This window comes from Gadus chalcogrammus, chromosome 4, assembly GCF_026213295.1.
Source record: "Gadus chalcogrammus isolate NIFS_2021 chromosome 4, NIFS_Gcha_1.0, whole genome shotgun sequence".
NCBI lineage: Eukaryota > Metazoa > Chordata > Actinopteri > Gadiformes > Gadidae > Gadus > Gadus chalcogrammus.
In genome coordinates, this window is record NC_079415.1 from 4,252,551 (window position 1) to 4,273,260 (window position 20,710).

A 20,710-nucleotide genomic window follows, 5' to 3' on the forward strand; every position below is an offset into this window, starting at 1 on the left:
CACACAAATCTAACTAGGTGTATCACTATATTTTCTGAATACAAAAGTTTGAAGATCACAACTCAAACCTGTACTATGTCCGTGTTGAAACAGGCAGGAAAAAATTAGAGGTTTTAAGTAGGGCTGGGCAAAGATTAAAAGTTTAATCGCGAATAATCGCATAGTATTGGTGAGTTAACTCGCGATTAATCGCAATTAAAATTATATTGGAAACCACTCCAATTGAAATTAAATTAGATAATCAAATGGAACGACACATTATCATTCATACCAAATGTACCAAAAACTATACCCAAGTTATCTTGAGGGAGTTTAATTTACTGAACGTGAATTGAGTCATATTCAACCCACTGTGGGTTGAATATGAAAATAACGCAACACCTCAGATTTTGTAATTGTAAACAGGCTGTCACTTACTACAATTGTAATCAGGCAGTCACTTACTGCAAGTGTGATTTAATGTAAAGTAAGCGGAACTAAAAACAAAAAAGATTTCTACATTCTGTTAACAAAACCTAAAAATAAATAAAAGAATGTGCGTTAATGCGCCAATTTCAATTAATCAACATGCCCAGCCCTAGTTTTAAGTTAATTAAATACTGTAAATACAACATCGACAGTAACGCTACAATAGGAAGAGGAGGTGGAGGAGGAGGAGGCAGAGGAGGAGATCAATTAATCAACATGCCCAGCCCTAGTTTTAAGTTAACTAAATACTGTAAATACAACATCAACAGTAACGCTACAATAGGAAGAGGAGGTGGAGGAGGAGGAGGAAGAGGAAGAGGAGGAAGTGGAGGGGGAGGAGGAGGAGGAGGAGGAGGAAGAGGAAGAGGAGGAAGTGGAGGGGGAGGAGAAGGAGGAGTGGGAGGGGGAGGAGGAGGAGGCGGAGGAGGCGGAGGAAGGGGAGGAGGAGGAGGAAGGGGAGGAGGAGGAGGAGGAAGAGGAGGAGGAGGAGGAGGAGGAGGAGGCCGTTACCATGGAGAGGGCCGTCATGGTCTGCTGAAGGAGGGGCTCTGGGAGCAGAGAGATGTGCACACATTCTGGGATGGTCACCGTGCCCCCGTCCAGGTCCGCGATGATCACGTCCAGCTAGGAGCACACACACATGGGAACAGACACACACACACACACACACACACGGGGACAGACACACACACACATGGGAACAGACACACACACACACACACACACACGGGGACAGACACACACACACACACACACACGGGGACAGACACACACACACATGGGAACAGACACACACACACACACATGGGGACAGACACACACACATGGGAACAGACACACACACACACACATGGGCAGACACACACACACACGGGGACAGACACACACACACACATGGGAACAGACACACACACGCACGGGGACAAACACACAAGCACACGGAAACACACACACGGGAACACACACACACACTCATGAACACACACACACAGACACACGGGAACACACACACACACACACACACAGACACACGGGAACACACACGCACACACACACACGGGAACAAACACACACATGGTAACAGACACACACACACACATGAACACACACAGGAACACACGGGAACACACAGACTCACAGGTTTGTTCTCATTTCCTAGTAAAGCCCACATCTTACCCAAAACAGAACTAGCTAACCAAATGTAAAGCTGAATCATTGGTGATACATCTCTACAAACATTCCCCTGTCGGCACGTGTTCATCAAGTGATGCCTGACCCCCGTAACACACACATCCGCGTTTCAATAGCGACGGCGACGAGACCGACTGTACAGAACACAGCTTCTCTTTGTGAGGTCAACTACAGAGTGACAGTTGGGGAAGTATGTGTGTGTGTGTGTGTGTGCGTGCGTGTGCGTGTGTGTGTGTGTGTGTGTGTGAGTGTTTAATTTCTGTCTTATCAGGCAGTAACAAATCGGAAATTGTTTCACAAGTGATCCGACATTTTCATCCCTCACTACTTTCGACTCAATAAGGCCATTGTTGCCGTGCGGATTTCTGCGTTTTTGTTACAACCCAGGCACTATTAACGACTATCAAGTGGGCCAAAGCTCCGGAGGACGGACAGACGAGCTCATTGGTCCACAGGTGGAATCTGTCATTCACGGGTCAGCGCAAGTCTAAACCAAACCCAGTCCGATTTTAATCAAAAGCTGGGATTCCCGTCCCACTATGTAAACCGACCCTAGTGTAGACAATTTGTTGCGTGGAAAACAGACAAGTGCTGACGGAACCCGATACACAGAGACACACCGCAGGTGACAAAGACAACAGTCATTTCCTATTTGGTTGTTTGACAACGACCGAAAACACTGAAGTTCACCGGCCCGGCTCAGATCGGCTTGTCCACCATCAGTGTGTTGATACGGTCTCTGAAACACCAGATCAACTGCACTGAAGTCAGCCTCGGTGTTAGATAAGGTAGTCGTGTTAACACCATCAGTGTGTTGATACGGTCTCTGAAACACCAGATCAACTGCACTGAAGTCAGCCTCGGTGTTAGATGAGGTAGTCGTGTTGTCGTGAGAAGACGTCCAAGGTGAACTGGGGGCATTGGGGCAGGGGGGAAAATGGCGAACATGGGGGCAAGACACCCACCAGCTCTTGTGTCTCGGAGCGGAAGAAGGAGTTGACCCCGATGATGAAGGGCGTGGGGGTGCTGAGCACCTCCAGCAGTTTGCCCGGGAGGATGGGGACGTAGGTGAAGCTGTGAGGACACACACACACACACACACACATGTTAATTCAAAAGCACACACACACACACACACACAAACCCAGACACCCACACATGCAAACCCAGACATACACGCTCTAAAACCCAGACATACACACACACACACAATCCCAGACACAAACACACACACACACCAAGTCACCCACACATGCAAACTGTGACACACAGAAAAAAAACTAAACACACAAACAGGAAGTCAGCATCACTAGTGTGTCAGACATCTTCTAGGTTAAAGGCCGACTTTAGCAATAATATACATTTCCTTTAGTTCTTAACCTCGGTTCTATGCCCTGAACTTTACGGGGCTACCTCACAGTGTGCGTGGGAGCACCCGTCTCCTGACTTCATTACTAATCACGGTGGTGCTGTTAAAGCAGAGGAAGGGTCATTTATCAAACGCTAATGGGAAATGGGCTTTTTATGCGGTCGGCACTTAGCAGTCCACAGGAAGCTACCGACTCCTTGCCGACCGACGCCGAGCCGGGCTCTTTCAAAATAAAATAAGGAGATAATTCAATAATTCCTCTTCCGATCAATCCTACTGCACCATGGCGACTTGACTTTAAATATTTTTTTCAAACAACACGGCTACTTCAAGACACGAGCGATGTCATTAGAACGTCAAAGTGTGAACTCAGTACGTGAAGGCACTTCACACGTTGACACATTTATATTCAGGGCATTTAGCATCGTTACTAGCAGTAAGGCTGTGTGTGCAAGTGCCGAGCACTAACAATCGCTAGGTTAACCCATTCCCTGTATACAATAAAGACAGCTAGGCTAAGATGCTACACAATGCTAACACGTTGGGGGGGCTGGGGGCACCTGTATTTGAGCGGGAACATGATGGCCAGCAGGCCGCGGCAGGCGTCCGTCAGACGCTGGTAGCTGCTGGACAGGAAGAGGATCTTGTGTTCCGTGAGCGCAGCGCAGAACAGGTAGAGGACGTTCACGATGCCTGAGGAACACAGGAACGTGGACGAGGAACGTTAGGAACGTAACGGGAACGTTTACAGGGACGTAGAGCGTGAGGAACACAGGAACGTAGATGAGGAACGTTAGGAACGAAATGGGGAACGTTTACGGGGACGTAAAGCGTGAGGAACATAGGAACTTAGACGAGGAACGTTAGGAACGTAACAGGAACGTTTACAGGGACGTAGAGCGTGAGGAACACAGGAACATAGACGAGGAACGTTAGGAACGTAACAGGAACGTTTACAGGGACGTAGAGCGTGAGGAACACAGGAACATAGACGAGGAACGTTAGGAACGTAACAGCATCCATGTAGGGCTGACGTGTTTCTGGAGTACGAACATCGTACCGTTGCAGTTAGGAACGCACCTTCTAACATGGTGGTGTTCAAATACTGGTGGCAATACTTATAATTGTACTAATAAATAAATATCGATGAGTAACTGCCAATACTGTAGCAGTCAGCAGCTGCGGCACATTTTGGTGCCAATTGTTTGATTTCCTTTGTTAAACATCGCAGATCTCATTACCTAGAGCTCTGATATACACACGGAGTATCTGCAGTAATCCAATTTACACAGCAGCGCCGCGGTCGGTTAATCAACCGAGTTGGCTCGACCACACAAGACGCCCTCAAGATCCGTCCATGCTAGTGTTTGGAGCCAAGATGGCGGCCAGTGAGAATGACCAAATGAACAGGAGGATGGATGACATGAGAGTCTCTCTCTCTCTCTGCCTGTCTCTCTCTCTTACCCAGCTGTCTGAAGAGCTGCGCCACGCTGCTTCCACTGACGGGGAGCGCGTCGTCGATGGGCGTCTGGATCACCTGCCGATCGCCCGCACCCAACGTAATGGTCCTCTGTGGGGGGGGGGGGGGGGGGGGGGGGGGGGGGGGGGGGGGGGGGGGGGTAAGAGAGAGAGAGAGAGAGAGAGAGAGAGAGAGAGAGAGAGAGAGAGAGAGAGAGAGAGAGAGAGAGAGAGAGAGAGAGAACAAAACAATATGAATTCAGGGCGTGAAGAACGCGGGGGTCTTTGCGTTCGGCTGCAAAGCCCCCACTGATCGGACGTCACGGGGTGAGTCGAGGGAGTAAGAGAGAGAGAGAGAGAGAGAGAGAGAGAGAGAGAGAGAGAGAGAGGGAGAGGGAGAATCCCAGTGGATTAGCAGCTACATTAGAACTGGGGAGTGGGAGTCAGGGGAGGGAGGGGGGGCAGGGGAGACAAGCCATTCCAGCTGATCAGCGAGAGAGTAGAACTGGGCCGGACTCCATGGCCACCACCCCCCGACAACCCCACGCCGGCCACGGACCGTGTCAATTAACCTTTACCGAGAGGGACGTGTCAGAGGGGACAGCAGGTGTTTCCTGCGCTAGAACCAGCTGTGATTAGGACCACAGCTCGTTCTGATAATAAAGGACATGGTTTGGGGAACTGTGGAATCGATGTACTGCTGGTTACCGTGAAGGTCAAGACTAAGAGACAAACTCTGAGCTTGATTAACTTACAATTAACCCAAAGTGTTATACAATTAAGCAATGCTTACATCATAGTGTAAAACAGGGGCCTTCACAGTGAAACACTAATTCTGTAATTCACTAATTCCAATACGTTGAATAGTTCTCTGCGAGACCTACAACTATTTAACCATGGCTATTTTTAGTATAGGTCCATTTCCCATCAATTAACCATGAAGCCCTTCGTTAGCGATGCTGAAATTGATTTGGTTAAGCAAGTTATGGAAAGGAGACAAAGGGGAAATAGGCGATGAATCAACTGCGTTTCACACGTGGTGAAGCAACCGAGGCGCGTGGGTGAAAAGTGAGAGGTGAATCTTAGGTGAGTTCATAGATGCACCTCAGAACAGCATTCAGCCAATGGACTTCCGTTGTGGGGTAACACACTTGGACCGTGTTAGAGGAAAGATCACACCAGTACATTGTACACGGGTCACACTACTGAACACTGATCAGCGTTCTGCAGGAATGGTTTTGCACACATTTTGAGCACTTTCACAGGGTTGATATAATGAATGACAAATGGACGGCCCTGCAACACTGGCACAACTTCCTACTCTAGAAAGATTTGATTAATTTGACTTAAAACGTATTGCATGAATACGCAAATCTTATCGGAGATGGGTTTGGCCTCACTTGAACAACTTCATTGGTTTCAGTTTGCCTCGACATGCCAAGTTAAAAAAAACGCTTGAATGATTCCTTAGCATTAAAAGCTACACATTAAACAGAAACTAAAGTGGGCAAATCTGAAATCATCATCAAGTGTCCTGAGGACCCAGTCTCCTCAACTTGGGACCCCTCTGCCCAGAATCCCTTACTGGTCTAGAAATTATTCTGTGCACCCCTGACCCTTTATGGTCTAGAAATTATTCTTTGACCCCTGACCCTTTATGGTCTAGAAATGATTCTTTGACCCCATGCTCTTATTGGTCTAGAAATTATTCTGTGAACCCCTGCCCTTAAATGATTCTGTGAACCCGGCCCTTAAATTATTCTGTGGACACCGGTCCTCACGCCGCAGTCACACTGTCCACGTCCGTCGAAGGATCTCATGGATGTTGTATGGCACCGTTGACTGCGTCAGAAAGTTGAGAAATGTTTGACTTTTCGGGCAGCGACGCGTCCCCCGTACGTCAGACACGGCCTTAGTCATCCGTCGACGGACGTGTACAGCGTGAATGCGGCGTTACTGGCCTAGAAAGGACTCTGTGAACCCCTTCCCTCACTGGCCTAGAAAGGTCTCTGTGTACTCCTGCCCTTACTGGCCTACAAAGGATTCTGAGTACCCCTGTCCTGATGAACAGCCTAGGCCAATCCTCTGGGGTAGGTAGTCCACGTGAAAGCGCTTCCGATGTGAGCAGGTGTGCGTGGAGGCGTAGTGCACGTCACTAGCTAGCAGAGAATGAGAAGCGGGGTCATAATCAGTCAGCAGCATCAACACTAAAGACGGTACGACCGCTCAACCAGCCTCTGAGAAACAGGAATGTTTAGTATCAAATATGATCCTACTATCCCGGATAAAGACAGTTAATCTTGAAGATGAATCACGTGTCCTCCAATGAATCATCGAAACGCTCGAGATTTCAAAATTGAATCCGGAGAAATATTAACCAGAAATAGTGGTTAATTAGCTATGTGACGTTAAGAGAAACAAAAGTGAAAAGTTACAGCAAAAAAAGAATGTAATTTTGATCAGCTGTCGGTACTGAAGCGATGTGATTGGTGGTTCTCGCGGAAAGACGTGTTGATTCATTTGGTTGACGCAAAGCAGAAGGGGAAGCAACGAAGCACAGGCAGGAAGTCAACTGGGACAGGTACGAGTCGATTGGTTGAAGGCAGGAGGAAAGGGGGCTGGGGGGTGGGGAGTTCGGGGGGGGGGGGGGGCAGAATGAACTCAGGAAGGCGTACCAAAAAACTCTCCTCCTCCTCTTCCTGGCCCCGCTACACAAGCAAACCGCAGAGAGAGAGACGCACCACATGCAGACACACACACACAAGAAATAAAAACAAGACAAAAGGTAGGATGAGACCGAGTTAGAGACAGAAGGGGGCTGAGGTCACAGCCCCGAACTCAACAGTAACACACACTAGCTCTGCGTGTGCATATACAGGCGTCAACACGAGCACTGGGCGGAGTGGACGGCCCGAACATGGCTGGGTTAAACAACAGGATGAGAGAGGTGACGACAACAACGAAATACATGTAAGACATGGCGGGACAGGGTGGTGCAAGCATGGCTGCTCTTGACAGCACGGCAGCCATTTTGGAGCCAGGGACTGCACTGACAGGACATGAATGTGAACGATGTGAATGCCTCAATGTGTGATTTTTTTTGTGACACACGCGCACACAGACACACGTACCTGCACTCATTAACTCACACTGTGATGTATTATCTTTCCGTGGTTTATTTGAACCAGATTCCTTTTGTTTGTTTTCTTTAGATCATTTGATGAATTATTAACCGCAAGGGTCAAAGCAGTTAGAAAACCGAGAACACGATGTATCCTGACACCAAACAATCGTTCAAATCATAATTTTGGTTTGGATTTATCCAATCATCCCTAACGACCAAACCCGGCCGACCAGCATTGAGGCCTCTAATAGGTCCTCAGTGCTAACAACCAGGAATGTGTGTTTTGGAAAATGAAAGAGACACTGAGAGCCAATGACCTCGATTTCTGCAACTTGTGCAATTCCTGAAATGTAGATTTCCCCACTTTGAACCCCTTTGGCCTTTGTCTTCCCGGATTTAATCTATCATTCAAATATCCCATGTGTGTGTGTGTGTGTGTGTGTGTGTGTGTGTGTGTGTGTGTGTGTGTGTGTGTGTGTGTGTGTGTGTGTGTGTGTGTGTGTGTGTGTGTGTGTGTGTGAAAGTGCCATTAATCTTGGCCTTTGTTACTTAACTGGAAATTATAAGAACTTGCATGACATTTACCACTTGTAAATTCCCCAAGGGGAAAACTCAAACTACACAACTGTGTGTGTGTGTGTGTGTGTGTGTGTGTGTGTGTGTGTGTGTGTGTGTGTGTGTGTGTGTGTGTGTGTGTGTGTGTGTGTGTGTGTGTGTGTGTGTGTGTGTGTGTGTGTGTGTGTGTTTAAGTGAAGATCACTGCTTAAGATCAGTACAGGAGGGAACTATTTGTTCTCGGGAGTCAAGAGTCTGAACAAACTAGTTCCCAACATCGTCAAAAGACATTGTGTGTGTGTGTGTGTGTGTGTGTGTGTGTGTGTGTGTGTGTGTGTGTGAGAGAGTGAGAGTGAGAGTGAGAGAGAGAGAGAGAGAGGATTTAAACAAGAGAAATAAAGTAAGACAGTTAAGTGTGTAAGGTGGGGGGGGGCACGAGTTAAGATGAAGTAAGGAGGCAAGTGTGTGTTTGAGTCAGACTACATCATAATCAGCGTTAAGCAGACATGTTAACCAAGGCAAACCTTTGTTGCCAACATTGCAGGCATCCCATAATAAGGAGGTCAAGGGTCACATTCACGGCACCATGACAGTATTGTTGCTGTGTCCCAGTGGGGGGGCCTCACAGCCAAAGAGTCCAGCCGTGGTCTGCCCATAATGCAACGGGGGGGGGGGGGGGCGGTTGCTTAATTATAACCTTGCCTCGGCCATCTTGATTCCATCTTGGTTCTTAACGCTAGGTTAACTAGGCACATAATAATGACCTATATTTAGAGAAAACACTGTAAAACGTAGAATAAACCATCCTTCTTAGCTTAGCCTATGTGTCAGAGAGATGCTAATTAACATTACACCTTTTGATTGGCTTGAAGATCCACTGATAGTAAAGTGAAAGTAGCCATGAAGCTAGCTTCGATTACTAAGGCTAAAGAGAATGCTTCAATATAAAGTAGAGATGGTCTACCTCTAGAGTGAGAGTAGAGTGATACGAGAGGAGTGGCCTTGAACTTGAACTTGGGACTTCAGTTCTGGTGGTGTTTGTTTGTTTAGGGCATAACAATCGTGACTTCAGACACAATGACCGCCTCCATTTCAGGAAATCAGAAGCATATTAATATTATTGGTATTAACGGTGTTTGGGTTATTGTTTAGTAATGAATTACTATTCATGAAGTAATTTAGGAGGTGACATTGTTGTGTTTGAAACCGAGTGTTTCTAAAAAATAAAAAATATGTTTTTATAAGCCTGGGATACCAACTCCAAATCAGCATATTAATGTTGATTTGGAGTTTTACATGACTACAACTCTCTAGAGAGCCCTCTCACAATGACATGCGCATCGGCAGCAAGAACAACCGTGATGCATTCTGATGCGCAAGCCTGATTGTTTTGCTTTGACGACGGTTGAAGAGAAGATCATGGGAAAGAGTCATAATAGAGTTCTCCCTGTTTGAATCCCTCCATGGTTTCACTGACTAGAGATCTGGCGGGTGTAGTTCGATGGTGGGCGGTTTGCCCAAGGGCCATCTGCGCCTCTGTATGGTGAACCAGCAACTCAGCACCTGCTCATGCATGAGCATGTGTGCGGCTTCGTATGCACTGGTGCACACATGTCAGGGTTAGTCATGTTGTTTTAAGTACATTGACATGCTTCGATTTAGCCCAACTGTGCAAGCATTTAGCTCGTTAGCATTAGCATGTTGATGCACAAACTGCCATAATCGTCACAATCTTGGGGTACATGGCCAAAAAATAAAAAGCACAATCACAAATCACGCGGGATTTGAAATGGAAGCCATATGAGAGGATCAATCTCGAATCAATGATTAATAAAATACAGATTGTTTTGATTGGATTGGGGAGGAGGGCGGGGAAAGCAAAACAACAATGAACCGGGCTGTTGATTGGCACAGAAGCTTCCGGCACGACAGAAGGGTTACCTGGAGGCAGTTGCCCAGCAGCCAGTCACAGGCCTGGGCATGAGGACCCAAGTCTAAACTACAAACTGGGGACTCAATTATCTGTAACACACAGGAACCCGTGCACAGGGGGGGACGCAGACAGACGTCACACGGGGGTCACAACAAAGACATAAAAAAAGGGAATTAAGAGCTGTATAATAGCACATGTAGCATAATGTATGTTACGATACTATAAAGGATGTCAACGGCTTTGTGGAGAGTGGACATCTTGGTGTATTTTGTTTAAGTTCAATGCTGAAAGAACTTCTGTTTATAGATAGACTTAATATGTATCGATACACTTTTTGAACATTTGTTGTAAAGTAACGTTATTCGCTCTTTCGAACTTTCAACAAAAATAATGAAAAGCTAAAACAAATGTTACCTTTAAAAGGTAGCTACCGTTAAAACCTTTTTCTTCTTCTATCAAACACGCACACACGCGCTCAGTTACACAAATGCAAGCGCAACACCCACACACTCCAGCTCTTAACAAGCCAAGAAGCCGTAAAACTGCTGCCAATCCACTTTTACTGTTGTGATGAAAGGGCTATGTTATGCTAGCAAGCAGCATAAAACTATAAGCTAAAGCAGTAGGCTGCTGCGCTCTCTGTAGGAGCGTGAACTACCTAGCGGAGCATGGATGCAATGACCACACGAGGCAGTAACAGGCCCGCTGTCTATCCGTCTGCCTGGGACAGCTCTGACTGATGCATGAGGAGAATCACATCACTGGTTCCATCAGAGGGAGAGAGAGGTACAGAGGGACATAGAGATACAGAGGGAAATAGAGAGACAGACAGACAAAGATGGAGAGAGAGACAGAGAGACAGAGAGAGATACCGACAAACAGAGATACAGAGGGACATAGAGACAGATAGACAAAGATGGAGAGAGAAAGAGAGATATACAGACAAACAGAGATACAGAGGGACAGAGACAGAGACAGAGACAGAGAGAGAGACAGAAAGAAAGAGACACAGAGTGACAGCGCGAGAGAGAAACACAGAGAGACACACAGACAGACAGACAGACGGAGAGAGAAAGACACAGAGACAGACAGACGGACAGAGATACCGACCCCGATCCAGGTGTGTTTCTACCTGCGAGCCCCCTGCGATGGGGATGACACAGCTGAGCAGGTTCCCGATCACCGTCTCCAGGGGCGCGGTGAGCTTGTCCGAGTGGACCGTGTAGATCAGCCCGAGACAGTTCTGTAACCACGGAGACGGGGGAGACGGTGAGAGGATAGCCACGGGATGCTCTCGTGTTCGGACACACACCAAATGTGTGACGAGGCAGGACTCGACGTGATGATAAGTAGCAGACACAACATGGACGGACAACAACCCTCATGGAACACAGATTGGACAAAGAACGCTTTCTAGTTCAACCAGCTCAGCTCAGGCATAATGAAACGGGCCAACCCTGCCGGTATAAGTGCACAGAGCAGAGGGTAGATAAGGGGCTGAATGAGTGCAATACAATCTCCTCAAGATTGCATCTTCCTAAGATCGATTGCGATTTTGGCTGGAGGAAACATTCATTCATCATTGGTATCTCATCATAAGTCATGATGCGGTATCAATGATGTATTAGTAGAGTATATATTACCCCATGTGATAAATGGACTGCATTTATACTAGGCCTAAAGCACTTTTCTAACCCTGTGGCCACTCAAAGCTCTTCACGATACTGCCTCACATTCACCCGTTCATGCACACATTCACACGCCGACGGCGGGGTCGACCACGCAGGGCGACAGCCAGCTGGTCAGGAGCAGTCAGGGTGAGGTGCCTCGCTCAGGGACACCTCGATACTCAGCTAGGAGGAGCCGGGGATCGAACTAGCGACCTTCCGGTCACCAGCCAACCCGCTCAACCTCCAGCCACATGCCGCCCCTACGGGATTGTTTTTGTTGTTGTTGTTGTTGTTGTTGTTGTCGTACCCTGAAGACCTCGGTGTGGTCCAGTTGGGACACCAGCACCAGACTCTTCGGGCCGTAGAGCTGAGCCGGCGGGACGGCCGCCGCTGAGGAGGACACCTCGTCTTCATCCACCTCGCTGGCCTCCGCCACCTTCTGATCACACACAGGGACACACACACACAGGGACACGCACACACACACACAGAGGGACACGCACACACACACACACACAGGGACACGCACGCACACACACACACACACACAGGGAGACACACACACACACACACAGGGACACGCACACACACACACAGGGAGACACACAAACACACACAGCAACACGCACACACACAGGGAGACACACACACACACAGGGAGACACACACACACACACAGGGAGACACAAACACAGACAGGTTCAGTGGGGTCTCTGAAATAACTTAACAGTCAATAGTGACCCATGACCCAAGACTAGCTGGCCACACAGTACACCTTACTCATTAATTCAACCCACAGGTATTTTGAATAACAAGGATCCGAAATTTGGTATTCGACTTGAAGGCGGCTCGACACACCTAGCCCAGTGTGCCCGTTGGCGTTTGTGTACATGTGTGCGTGCACTTGTGTGTACGTGTGTGTATCTGTGCTCGTTGGTCTGCTTGCATGTGTGCTCAGGTGTGTGCGTACAGTATGTGCCCGTTAGTGTATGCGTACGCCGTACGTGTGTGCATGTATATGTGCTTGTAGGCGTGTGTGTGCGCATGTGCCTGGGAGTGTATGCACGCGAGTGTTCATGCATAATTCGCGTATATGTGTGAGTGTATGTGTGCGTGCGTGTACGCGTGTGTGCATGTGTGCGTGACACTCACAGGCGGGTGGTCCAGCTCCTCCCAGAAGGTGAAGCAGGCACAGTAGTGGCGCTCGGAGTTGATGTCGGTCAGAACCGCCACGAAGAAGGAGGGGGGCAGGCGCTGGGGCACCAGCTGCCATCCGTTGGGTTGGCAGAACTGAGGAGAGGAGGAGGAGGAGCCATTACAGCGGGATAGGGGGGGGGGGGGCAGGACCCGGGAGGAACCGATTTGTCACACCTACATCGGTATCGGATGACAATTGTCGGCAGGGCGAATATTGTAATAATAATAATAATAAATGCTTTATTTTTGAATAGGGACAGTGCACATTAATGAACATTGATGTTTAAACATCTTTGTAAACATGCCGGATTATAGCAGAGCTGCTCATTTGCATCCGTAGGTAGTCCCTAATAAAATAAATATAAAAAGTATAAACAGAAGAGACAGCAAATAAATAGATAAAATGCAAATAAAAGAGACAGCAAACAAATAGATAAAATACAAAGTAGAGGAGACAACACACACAGCACAATACATTACACAATCATAAAGATACCAGATGACAGGATATAACAATGCATTAAAAAGTAATGTTCAATTAGTGTCCAGTAGTATGATATCGATATCAAGCGAATATCAAGCTGATTAGGCATATAAGCCCGGTGTTGGTGTATAACGAATAACGCAAAAAAACGTTGTCAGGTAAAAGGTGGCTATATTAATAGTTTCATAAAAAGAACAATTATGAATACATTTTTATTTTTAATTACAACTTTTTCATTGAGACAGTTCAGTTATTTTTTTTCTAATACTTGGTTTCCTGGCACAAAAAAATAGAATAATAATAAATCAGTAGCAGCCGAATTTTGCGTGATTCATTCTTAATATTTCTGAAGCGATTCAGCCCTGACTGAGGTTTGGCCGTGTTTTAAAGTGAGGCGAGTTCATCCGCGGTGACACCTTTGGACAGGTGATTTCTGGAAGACCCATGTGTGCTGCTACATACCCTTTGGTATGTCTGACTGAGTCATGGAGATCTGGGCTATCATTAAACTTAATACAGGAGGCTGCGAGAGGAAATTCCATCCGTCAGTTACGCTGGAAGGACACAGCCTTCTTGCTTGGAATTGTCAGAGTAAAAATTACTTTGGACTAGGGGTGTGAACAGTTCCAAAGAATTGTGAACGGTTACACAACCCCTTTTTCTTCCGTGTACACGGTTAACCGTTAACCGTAATCATTTTTATTTATTTTTTAAAGTGAACCGCAGTCGCGCTATAGGGGGATTATTTGTTTATCAACATGGCGGATGCGATGCGCGAGCAGAATGATCGCACAAAGAACATTTGTTTGACCGGTTGCCACGGTTATCTCCGTGCGGTTAATTTGCAGTTGTGGTGTTAATTAGAATGTCGTCAGCTCACTGTTACATTAAACTTTAATCAGAAAAGGCGGTTATATGCTAAAGACCCTAGAGTATCTGTGGTATAAAGGCTGGGACGAATTTTGAATTATAAATATGTAAACTTAATGTTGAAAGTATGGACCGTCGCGATTCCCTTTGAAACAATGGCGCAGTGATTTTTTTATTTTACGGATTTCGTTTACTTATTTTTCCTAAACGGTTATGATTTACTAACCGGTGACACGTGTACGACCCTACTTTGGACAAATATGTAATATATGTCTATATATATAATAATTAGTGCTGTCAGTTAAATGCGTTATTAACGGCGTTAACGCGAACCAATTTTAACAGCGTTAATGTTTTTATCGCGCGATTAACGAAAAAAAAAGAAATATATTCTTTCTTTGGCTCAAAACAAAGAAGCAGTAGCCTGACTGCTATGTTCAAGGCAGTATGTTTGTATGTTCATCGTTTAATTGCACTATAGGCTTTTTTTTGTATCGCCTGTTTTGATCAGTATATGCCAATGTTGTTATCAATAAAAAAACATTTGCACAAGGCAAGCCGATGCACTTCTCCATGTTGATAAGAGCATTAAAATGAGAACTATTAATGGGACAAAGAAATCAAGGGATATTTAGCATAGAAAAAACATTTGCGATTAATCATTGTGTTTTTGGTGATTGACAGCCATTGTTACTCACTGTTAAGTACATAACATATTCCAGTCAGGATGCTAGAGATTTATTGACATTATGATTAGTTAGTTATGTAGGATGTAGACCGCAAACCCATTAAAAATGACTTGACCACAAAACGACAAACACTGTCTGGGGCCTACCCAAAAGAAACTCAGTCCGAGTTTAATTCTGCGGACCGCAGACAACAGATTATTAAACAAGCCCAACATGGCTGTGATTCAATTAACAGAATAGACGTTCAGAAGGAAGTAGCAGAATTATTGCACATTTGCTACTCGTATCTTCAGAAACGCTGTTTCCCTTCTCAGTTTGGGATGGTTATGTAATCAATACTTGTGTATTGGCTGCTTGTCAGACCATTTAAATTCTGAGTCTCACCCATTTGGTTTCAGGGAACTTTTGCATAGCGACAAACTAGAAGAGCATTTATTTGCATTTCAAATTTGACGGCGTAAGCCCAGTTTCCACTGCTTCCCGGAACACGAGGAAGAGAACCCATGAACACCGGCAGTGCCTTGCTCAGATTGAATTGATTTGATTCATCTGTGGAACTGATTCTGGAGTTCATCCTGAGTTCATGTGTTCATCCTGAGTTTGTGTGCTCATCCTGAGTTCATCTGTTCATCCTGATTTCATCTGTTCATCCTGAGTTTGTGTGTTCATTCTCAGTTCATGCGGTCATCCTGAGTTTGTGTGTTCATTCTCAGTTCATGCGTTCACCCTGAGCTTGTTTGTTCATGTGTTCATCCTGAGTTTGTGTGTTTATCCTGAGTTCATGTGTTCATCTTGAGTTCATGTGTTCATCCTGAGTTGGTGTGTTCATTCTCAGTTCATGTGTTCATCCTGAGTTCATGTGTGCATCCTGAGTTTGTGTGTTCATTCTCAGTTCATGTGTTCACCCTGATTTCATGTGTCCATAGGCGTGTGAGTGAGTGTTTGGGTTGTGTCGACGTACCAGCTCAACCCCTTGTGGGAAAGGGTTGTCCTCCCAATCCTTCTCAGGAAAGCGCTGGACAATACAACCCTGTCCCTCAGCGCCCCCTGTGGAGAGAGAAGGAAAGGCGGTTAATTACCGTTTAGTCAGAGCCGTTTGAAAGCATTGTTTTGTTTGTTTAGCAACTGTACAATCCTATTAGTCTGTAAATACAAAAGGGTATTTACACAGATTTCAGAGTATATGCTAATGTAGCCCTCAGATATCCTACAGTAGGCCGACGTAGTTAAGCCAACAACAATTGGTACATGCCAAAGATTATTGAACCAAACAAACACAAATTACACAATGCGACACCATTGGGATTAGTGAACAAGTTAAGCAGAAGAGACAAGGCAAAATCAATCAATGAGATCAATCATCATTGATCTCAGACTTGATTATGAATCAAACCCCAGGACAAACTGTCCCGGCAGATGTTAGCACAGAATGTCAGAGCCCAAGCTGTCTAAATCAATAAATAAGTCATCATGCCACACTCTCAACATTAACAACTCATCTTGAAACCCTAGAACAAACTGCCACGTTGGGGTCATCAACGAACTCCCGAGTCCCTACTCAACCCCGAGACCAACGGTTCAGCACGTGAAAACAAGGCCATCCAAAACGCTTTCACTTTCTAAATTTCCCCCATTTCCTGCTGACTAACCGTGGGGCCCATCCCGCGTTGGGGCCCTGTCCCTAGCAGGGGCCGGGCGGGCGGTGCGGCGACATGACAAAGACCTTATGTAACCCCCCCCCACACACACACACACACACCCGACACCACCACAAGTGTCCCTTTCAGCGGAGGCCTCGTCGGAGGCCCCAGCCGTCTGCTTAATGGCAGCATTCATACGGGCGGACAATACCCCCGAACCGACGCCGCACAGAAAGAACCCCCGGAAACTCGACGCACTCAAAACAAAATGGAGGCGCAGGAAGAAAGAGATAGTATGCCCGGGTTAAATAGAGGAGAGGCGAAGGGTTCGTTGGGTCTGAATGCTGCGTCAGAGAGGACGAAAAAACATTGCCCCTGTGGGCCTATTCTTACCAAGGGAACCAAAACATGAACACAGACATACACAAACAATACACAAACATAAAGTAGGCTAGCTCCCAAGACACACTACAGAGTAATCCCCCCCCCCCCCCCCCCCCCCCGCCCTCTCTCCCTCTCTATCTATCGAAGCAGTCGTCTTTGAGGGATGGAGTCAAAGGGGCTTGCTCCTCCTCGTCTTCTCTTGCCCCCATCTCTCGCTCTCCCATCTATTCCCAGCGGCATTCTCCTCTCTTCTCACGTCTCTGGGTCTGTTGAGATGCCTGCTCCTCCTGCTGCTCCTCCTCCTCCTCCTCCTCCTCCTCTCCCCTGTCTGACCTCTCCCTCTCCTCACCGATCCTTTCCCCCACCCTCTCTCAAAGCCTGGCCTCTCATCTTTGCCTTGCCCCTTCTCTCTCCTCTTCCGTATGCTTCATGTTCACTCCATCGCTTTGCTATCTCTCTCTCTTTCTCCTCCATTTTACAGTTTAGGGCATTTAGCATAACGGCTTACAACACCGACAGCGGAGTCAACCATGCAAGGCGACAGCCAGCTCGTCAGGAGCAGTCAGGGTGAGGCGTCTTGCTCAGGAACACCTCGACACTCTAGGAGCTAGCTAGGATGAGCCGGGGATCAAATTAGCAACCCTCCGAATACAAGTCCCTTGCAAGACCCTGCACCCGTGTTTTCTCTTCTCTCATCACGCTCTCTCCATCCCTCTCTCCTCTGTCTGTCTTCTCTTTTCTTGTCATGTTCTCTCCATCCCTCTCTCCTCCCTCTGTCTGCGTCCTCTCTCCTCGTCATGTTCTCTCCATTCCCCTCTCCTCTGACCGTGTCTTCTCTTCTCTTATCCTGTTTTCTCCATCACTCACTCCTCCGTCTGTCCTGCTCTCCCTGGTCTGTTTGATGTCAGCCTTCCCTTCCCGGTCCCTGAGTTCTCTGTGTGTGTGTATCGTCAGGTGGACAGGGGTGCAGTCCTTCTGCACTCACTGGTCTAGATTCCTGTCATTCCAGGGCCCCCGCCAGCAACACGTCTAGACCTCCTGTGAGATCCAGCGAAGAGACGCAGGCGTCCATGCAGTGGGCGGCTGCTACTCTTCCTCCCAGTCTTATAACCACACATCAGTGAAGAGCGCTCAGCTTTTCACTGGAACCTCAACGCAAGACTTTTTAATGGGACGGTGTGAATTATTCAAATCAAAATTAAGATCACGAGATGGTACAACTCTTGAAAGTTGTTCCAGCCTCCTTCCCTAGATGCAGCTTGATCCGAGAGAGTTCAGAGTAAGACATGGATGGATGGTTTACACAACAGCACAAGTTTGTACACACAGTGCCAGATGAAAAACGGGTTATGAAGTATTAAAACACTGGATGCAAACTAAAAACGAAACCCAAACCAACATGATGTCATCCTTAAGAAAGCAGGCAAGCAGTTACGGAGAAATGATAAGATAAGAAGATACCACCGCTCCACCAGAGCTTCAACCAGTCTTCGCGGGCCCCTTCCACGCTGCATGTGACCACTGCGCCCAGACTGTGGGTGACTCATGGCACGCTACACACACACACACACACACACCTGATGCAAGCCGGGGACTTTTCAGTCTGTGAAACCCCGGCGACGTGCGTGGCAGCCCCCACGTTACCACGGGAGCTGCAAGCTTTGAACCAGGCTAGGAACCGAAACCCGAGCCCAGCATGGCTGGGCTCGGGTTTCGGTTCGTGGCCTGGTTTGGGTTCGTGGCCTGGTTCTTCTGGAGAACCAGGCGTCGACCCTATGGCAGCACTGCGGCGTTCTTCTCTGCTCAGGTGGTTACAGAGTGTGCATGTGCAAACGGCGTGAGCGAGCGTGCCGTGGACTATTGCAAGCACGCGCGTGTACGCACACTAGGGGGCGTGTCTTGAGTGTTGTCCGGTTGGCTGCAGACTGAACGGAACTTATCTGGGTCAGGGAAGGATGAGGATCAGGTGACAGGGAAATAGAAGTCACTGCGACGGACACATTTGGATAAAGCTTCGGCTTTGTTGGAACATCTGCCGGGTTGAGGTGCAAAAGGTTCTTGTTTTTGAATTCCAATGTCCACATTCTAGGGGTCCTTGAGCAGGATTTGGTCGAAATAAACAATAACTTCTGGCAAAAAATATTATATAGACGAGTAATTACAATATAATCTATAATAATAAAAACAATAGGTTGTCTCGCAGCTTTGCTGCTTGACACCCAAATACTATTAACTATTAAATTAAGTAAATGGTAGTGAATAAATATTGAATTTCTCATCACAACAACTAATTTGATCCAATATTGAATAGTGAAAGTCCCTCTCCACACATTGCAACTGCATAAACGAGATAGTATCCAATGAATAAAACTGAAAGTAACCGTTACAATGCAATGTTGATGACTAGTTGACAATGACAATGTTGAATATTAACTTGGCTCCCCAGGGACGGTTCAGTGTGTGTTTCAGACACACGCACACACCTGAGCTACAGCTCTGAGCTCTGCTAATGGAGTCCAGTGCTCAGATGAGCGTCTGACTCTGCAGGAAGACAGAAACACCTCACCCTTCACCAGAAACACACACCACCGGCTGGAAGCATCCGGAGCACTACATTAGGCTTTACCAGTACAGCGCATTAGAGACGCCTCCACCATTACAACCACTAACCTAAAGCTGGTCATATGTTGGCCTACAGAAGGCTGCGTCATGCCCACAGCAGACGACGACGCGTGCGTGTGCGTGTGTGTGTGTGTGTGTGTGCGCGTGTACTGGTTTTCAATGAGTGGTAGATGAGGGAAGTTTAGATGGCCGACAAATGTTTGACTAGATGTTTAAACCGCGGTTCGATTAAGACCAGTGACGGCCTAGTATCAACCAACAACAACAGCAACAAACTCAAATCAAATTGACAATTGTTGTGAATGAAGAAACAAGCGATACGCAAACAAGAAAGGTAGATAATGTTTCCCTGCCCTGAACAAACGTTTGTTGCATCATTTGATATTTCCCTGCATCACTGGCAGTGCACAATAGATCTGCAGCAGTAGTCAGCACCGTAGAGCAACAACAAAGAGGCTCAACGATGCAGGGGAAGCGGTATTACACTATGTGGCAGGTGACCTGGCCACAAGGCCGGCCTTCTGAACAGTGAGAGGACGGAATAGGGATGTGGTCATCAGTTTAATGAACCCAAAACACAAGCTTGTCAATCCAACGCAGCGGAGTAGACAGACTCAGAGGAGTTCATATGAGGGCTGTGTGTGTAGACAATGCAGTCTTTACTCCATGCATCTGCTAACAGCGATGTTGATGTAAAGCAGTGTGTTGTACACTGACTGGCGCCTAAATATGTGCTAGCTTCCAGTTCCTCACAGGAGGTTTAGAATGCGTGCGCCATTACTCACCGCATAACTTTGTCAACAAACGCTATTGTCTCACATAACAACAGCTAGCCCTGATTAGAATCCAACTTCACAGGGAGAAGTGAAAAACCCTTGTGGTCACACAACCTGAACTGCCTCAAGAAAATAAGGCTGAAGTGAAACGTTATTTAAGGCTAAACCGACCCTCATAATGCAGCATTTCCAGCTTAATTCAACATAAAACGATACGAGCAGGGGACTCTTATGATTAACAATCGTGTGACGGATCACGCTGAGACACTTTCGAGTTTGT

General features: G+C 46.9%; 1 protein-coding gene across 9 annotated transcripts in view; it reads right to left on the reverse strand.

The window, feature by feature from the left end:
* sbf1 (SET binding factor 1) overlaps positions 1-20,710 on the reverse strand; it is a 67,874-nt gene that overhangs the window by 33,690 nt on the left and 13,474 nt on the right. For 3 of the 9 annotated variants that reach the window (XM_056589629.1, XM_056589625.1, XM_056589624.1), the window contains exons 2-11: positions 15,970-16,055; positions 12,921-13,058; positions 12,076-12,207; positions 11,231-11,341; positions 10,107-10,187; positions 7,162-7,194; positions 4,493-4,598; positions 3,589-3,721; positions 2,625-2,733; positions 979-1,092 (exon numbers count right to left, since the gene is read on the reverse strand). In XM_056589629.1, the coding sequence (XP_056445604.1) occupies positions 979-1,092; positions 2,625-2,733; positions 3,589-3,721; positions 4,493-4,598; positions 7,162-7,194; positions 10,107-10,187; positions 11,231-11,341; positions 12,076-12,207; positions 12,921-13,058; positions 15,970-16,055 (1,043 nt within the window). The remainder of the gene's footprint in view (positions 1-978; positions 1,093-2,624; positions 2,734-3,588; positions 3,722-4,492; positions 4,599-7,161; positions 7,195-10,106; positions 10,188-11,230; positions 11,342-12,075; positions 12,208-12,920; positions 13,059-15,969; positions 16,056-20,710) is intronic. The other 6 variants (XM_056589627.1, XM_056589626.1, XM_056589633.1 and 3 more) reach the window with 4 other exon arrangements.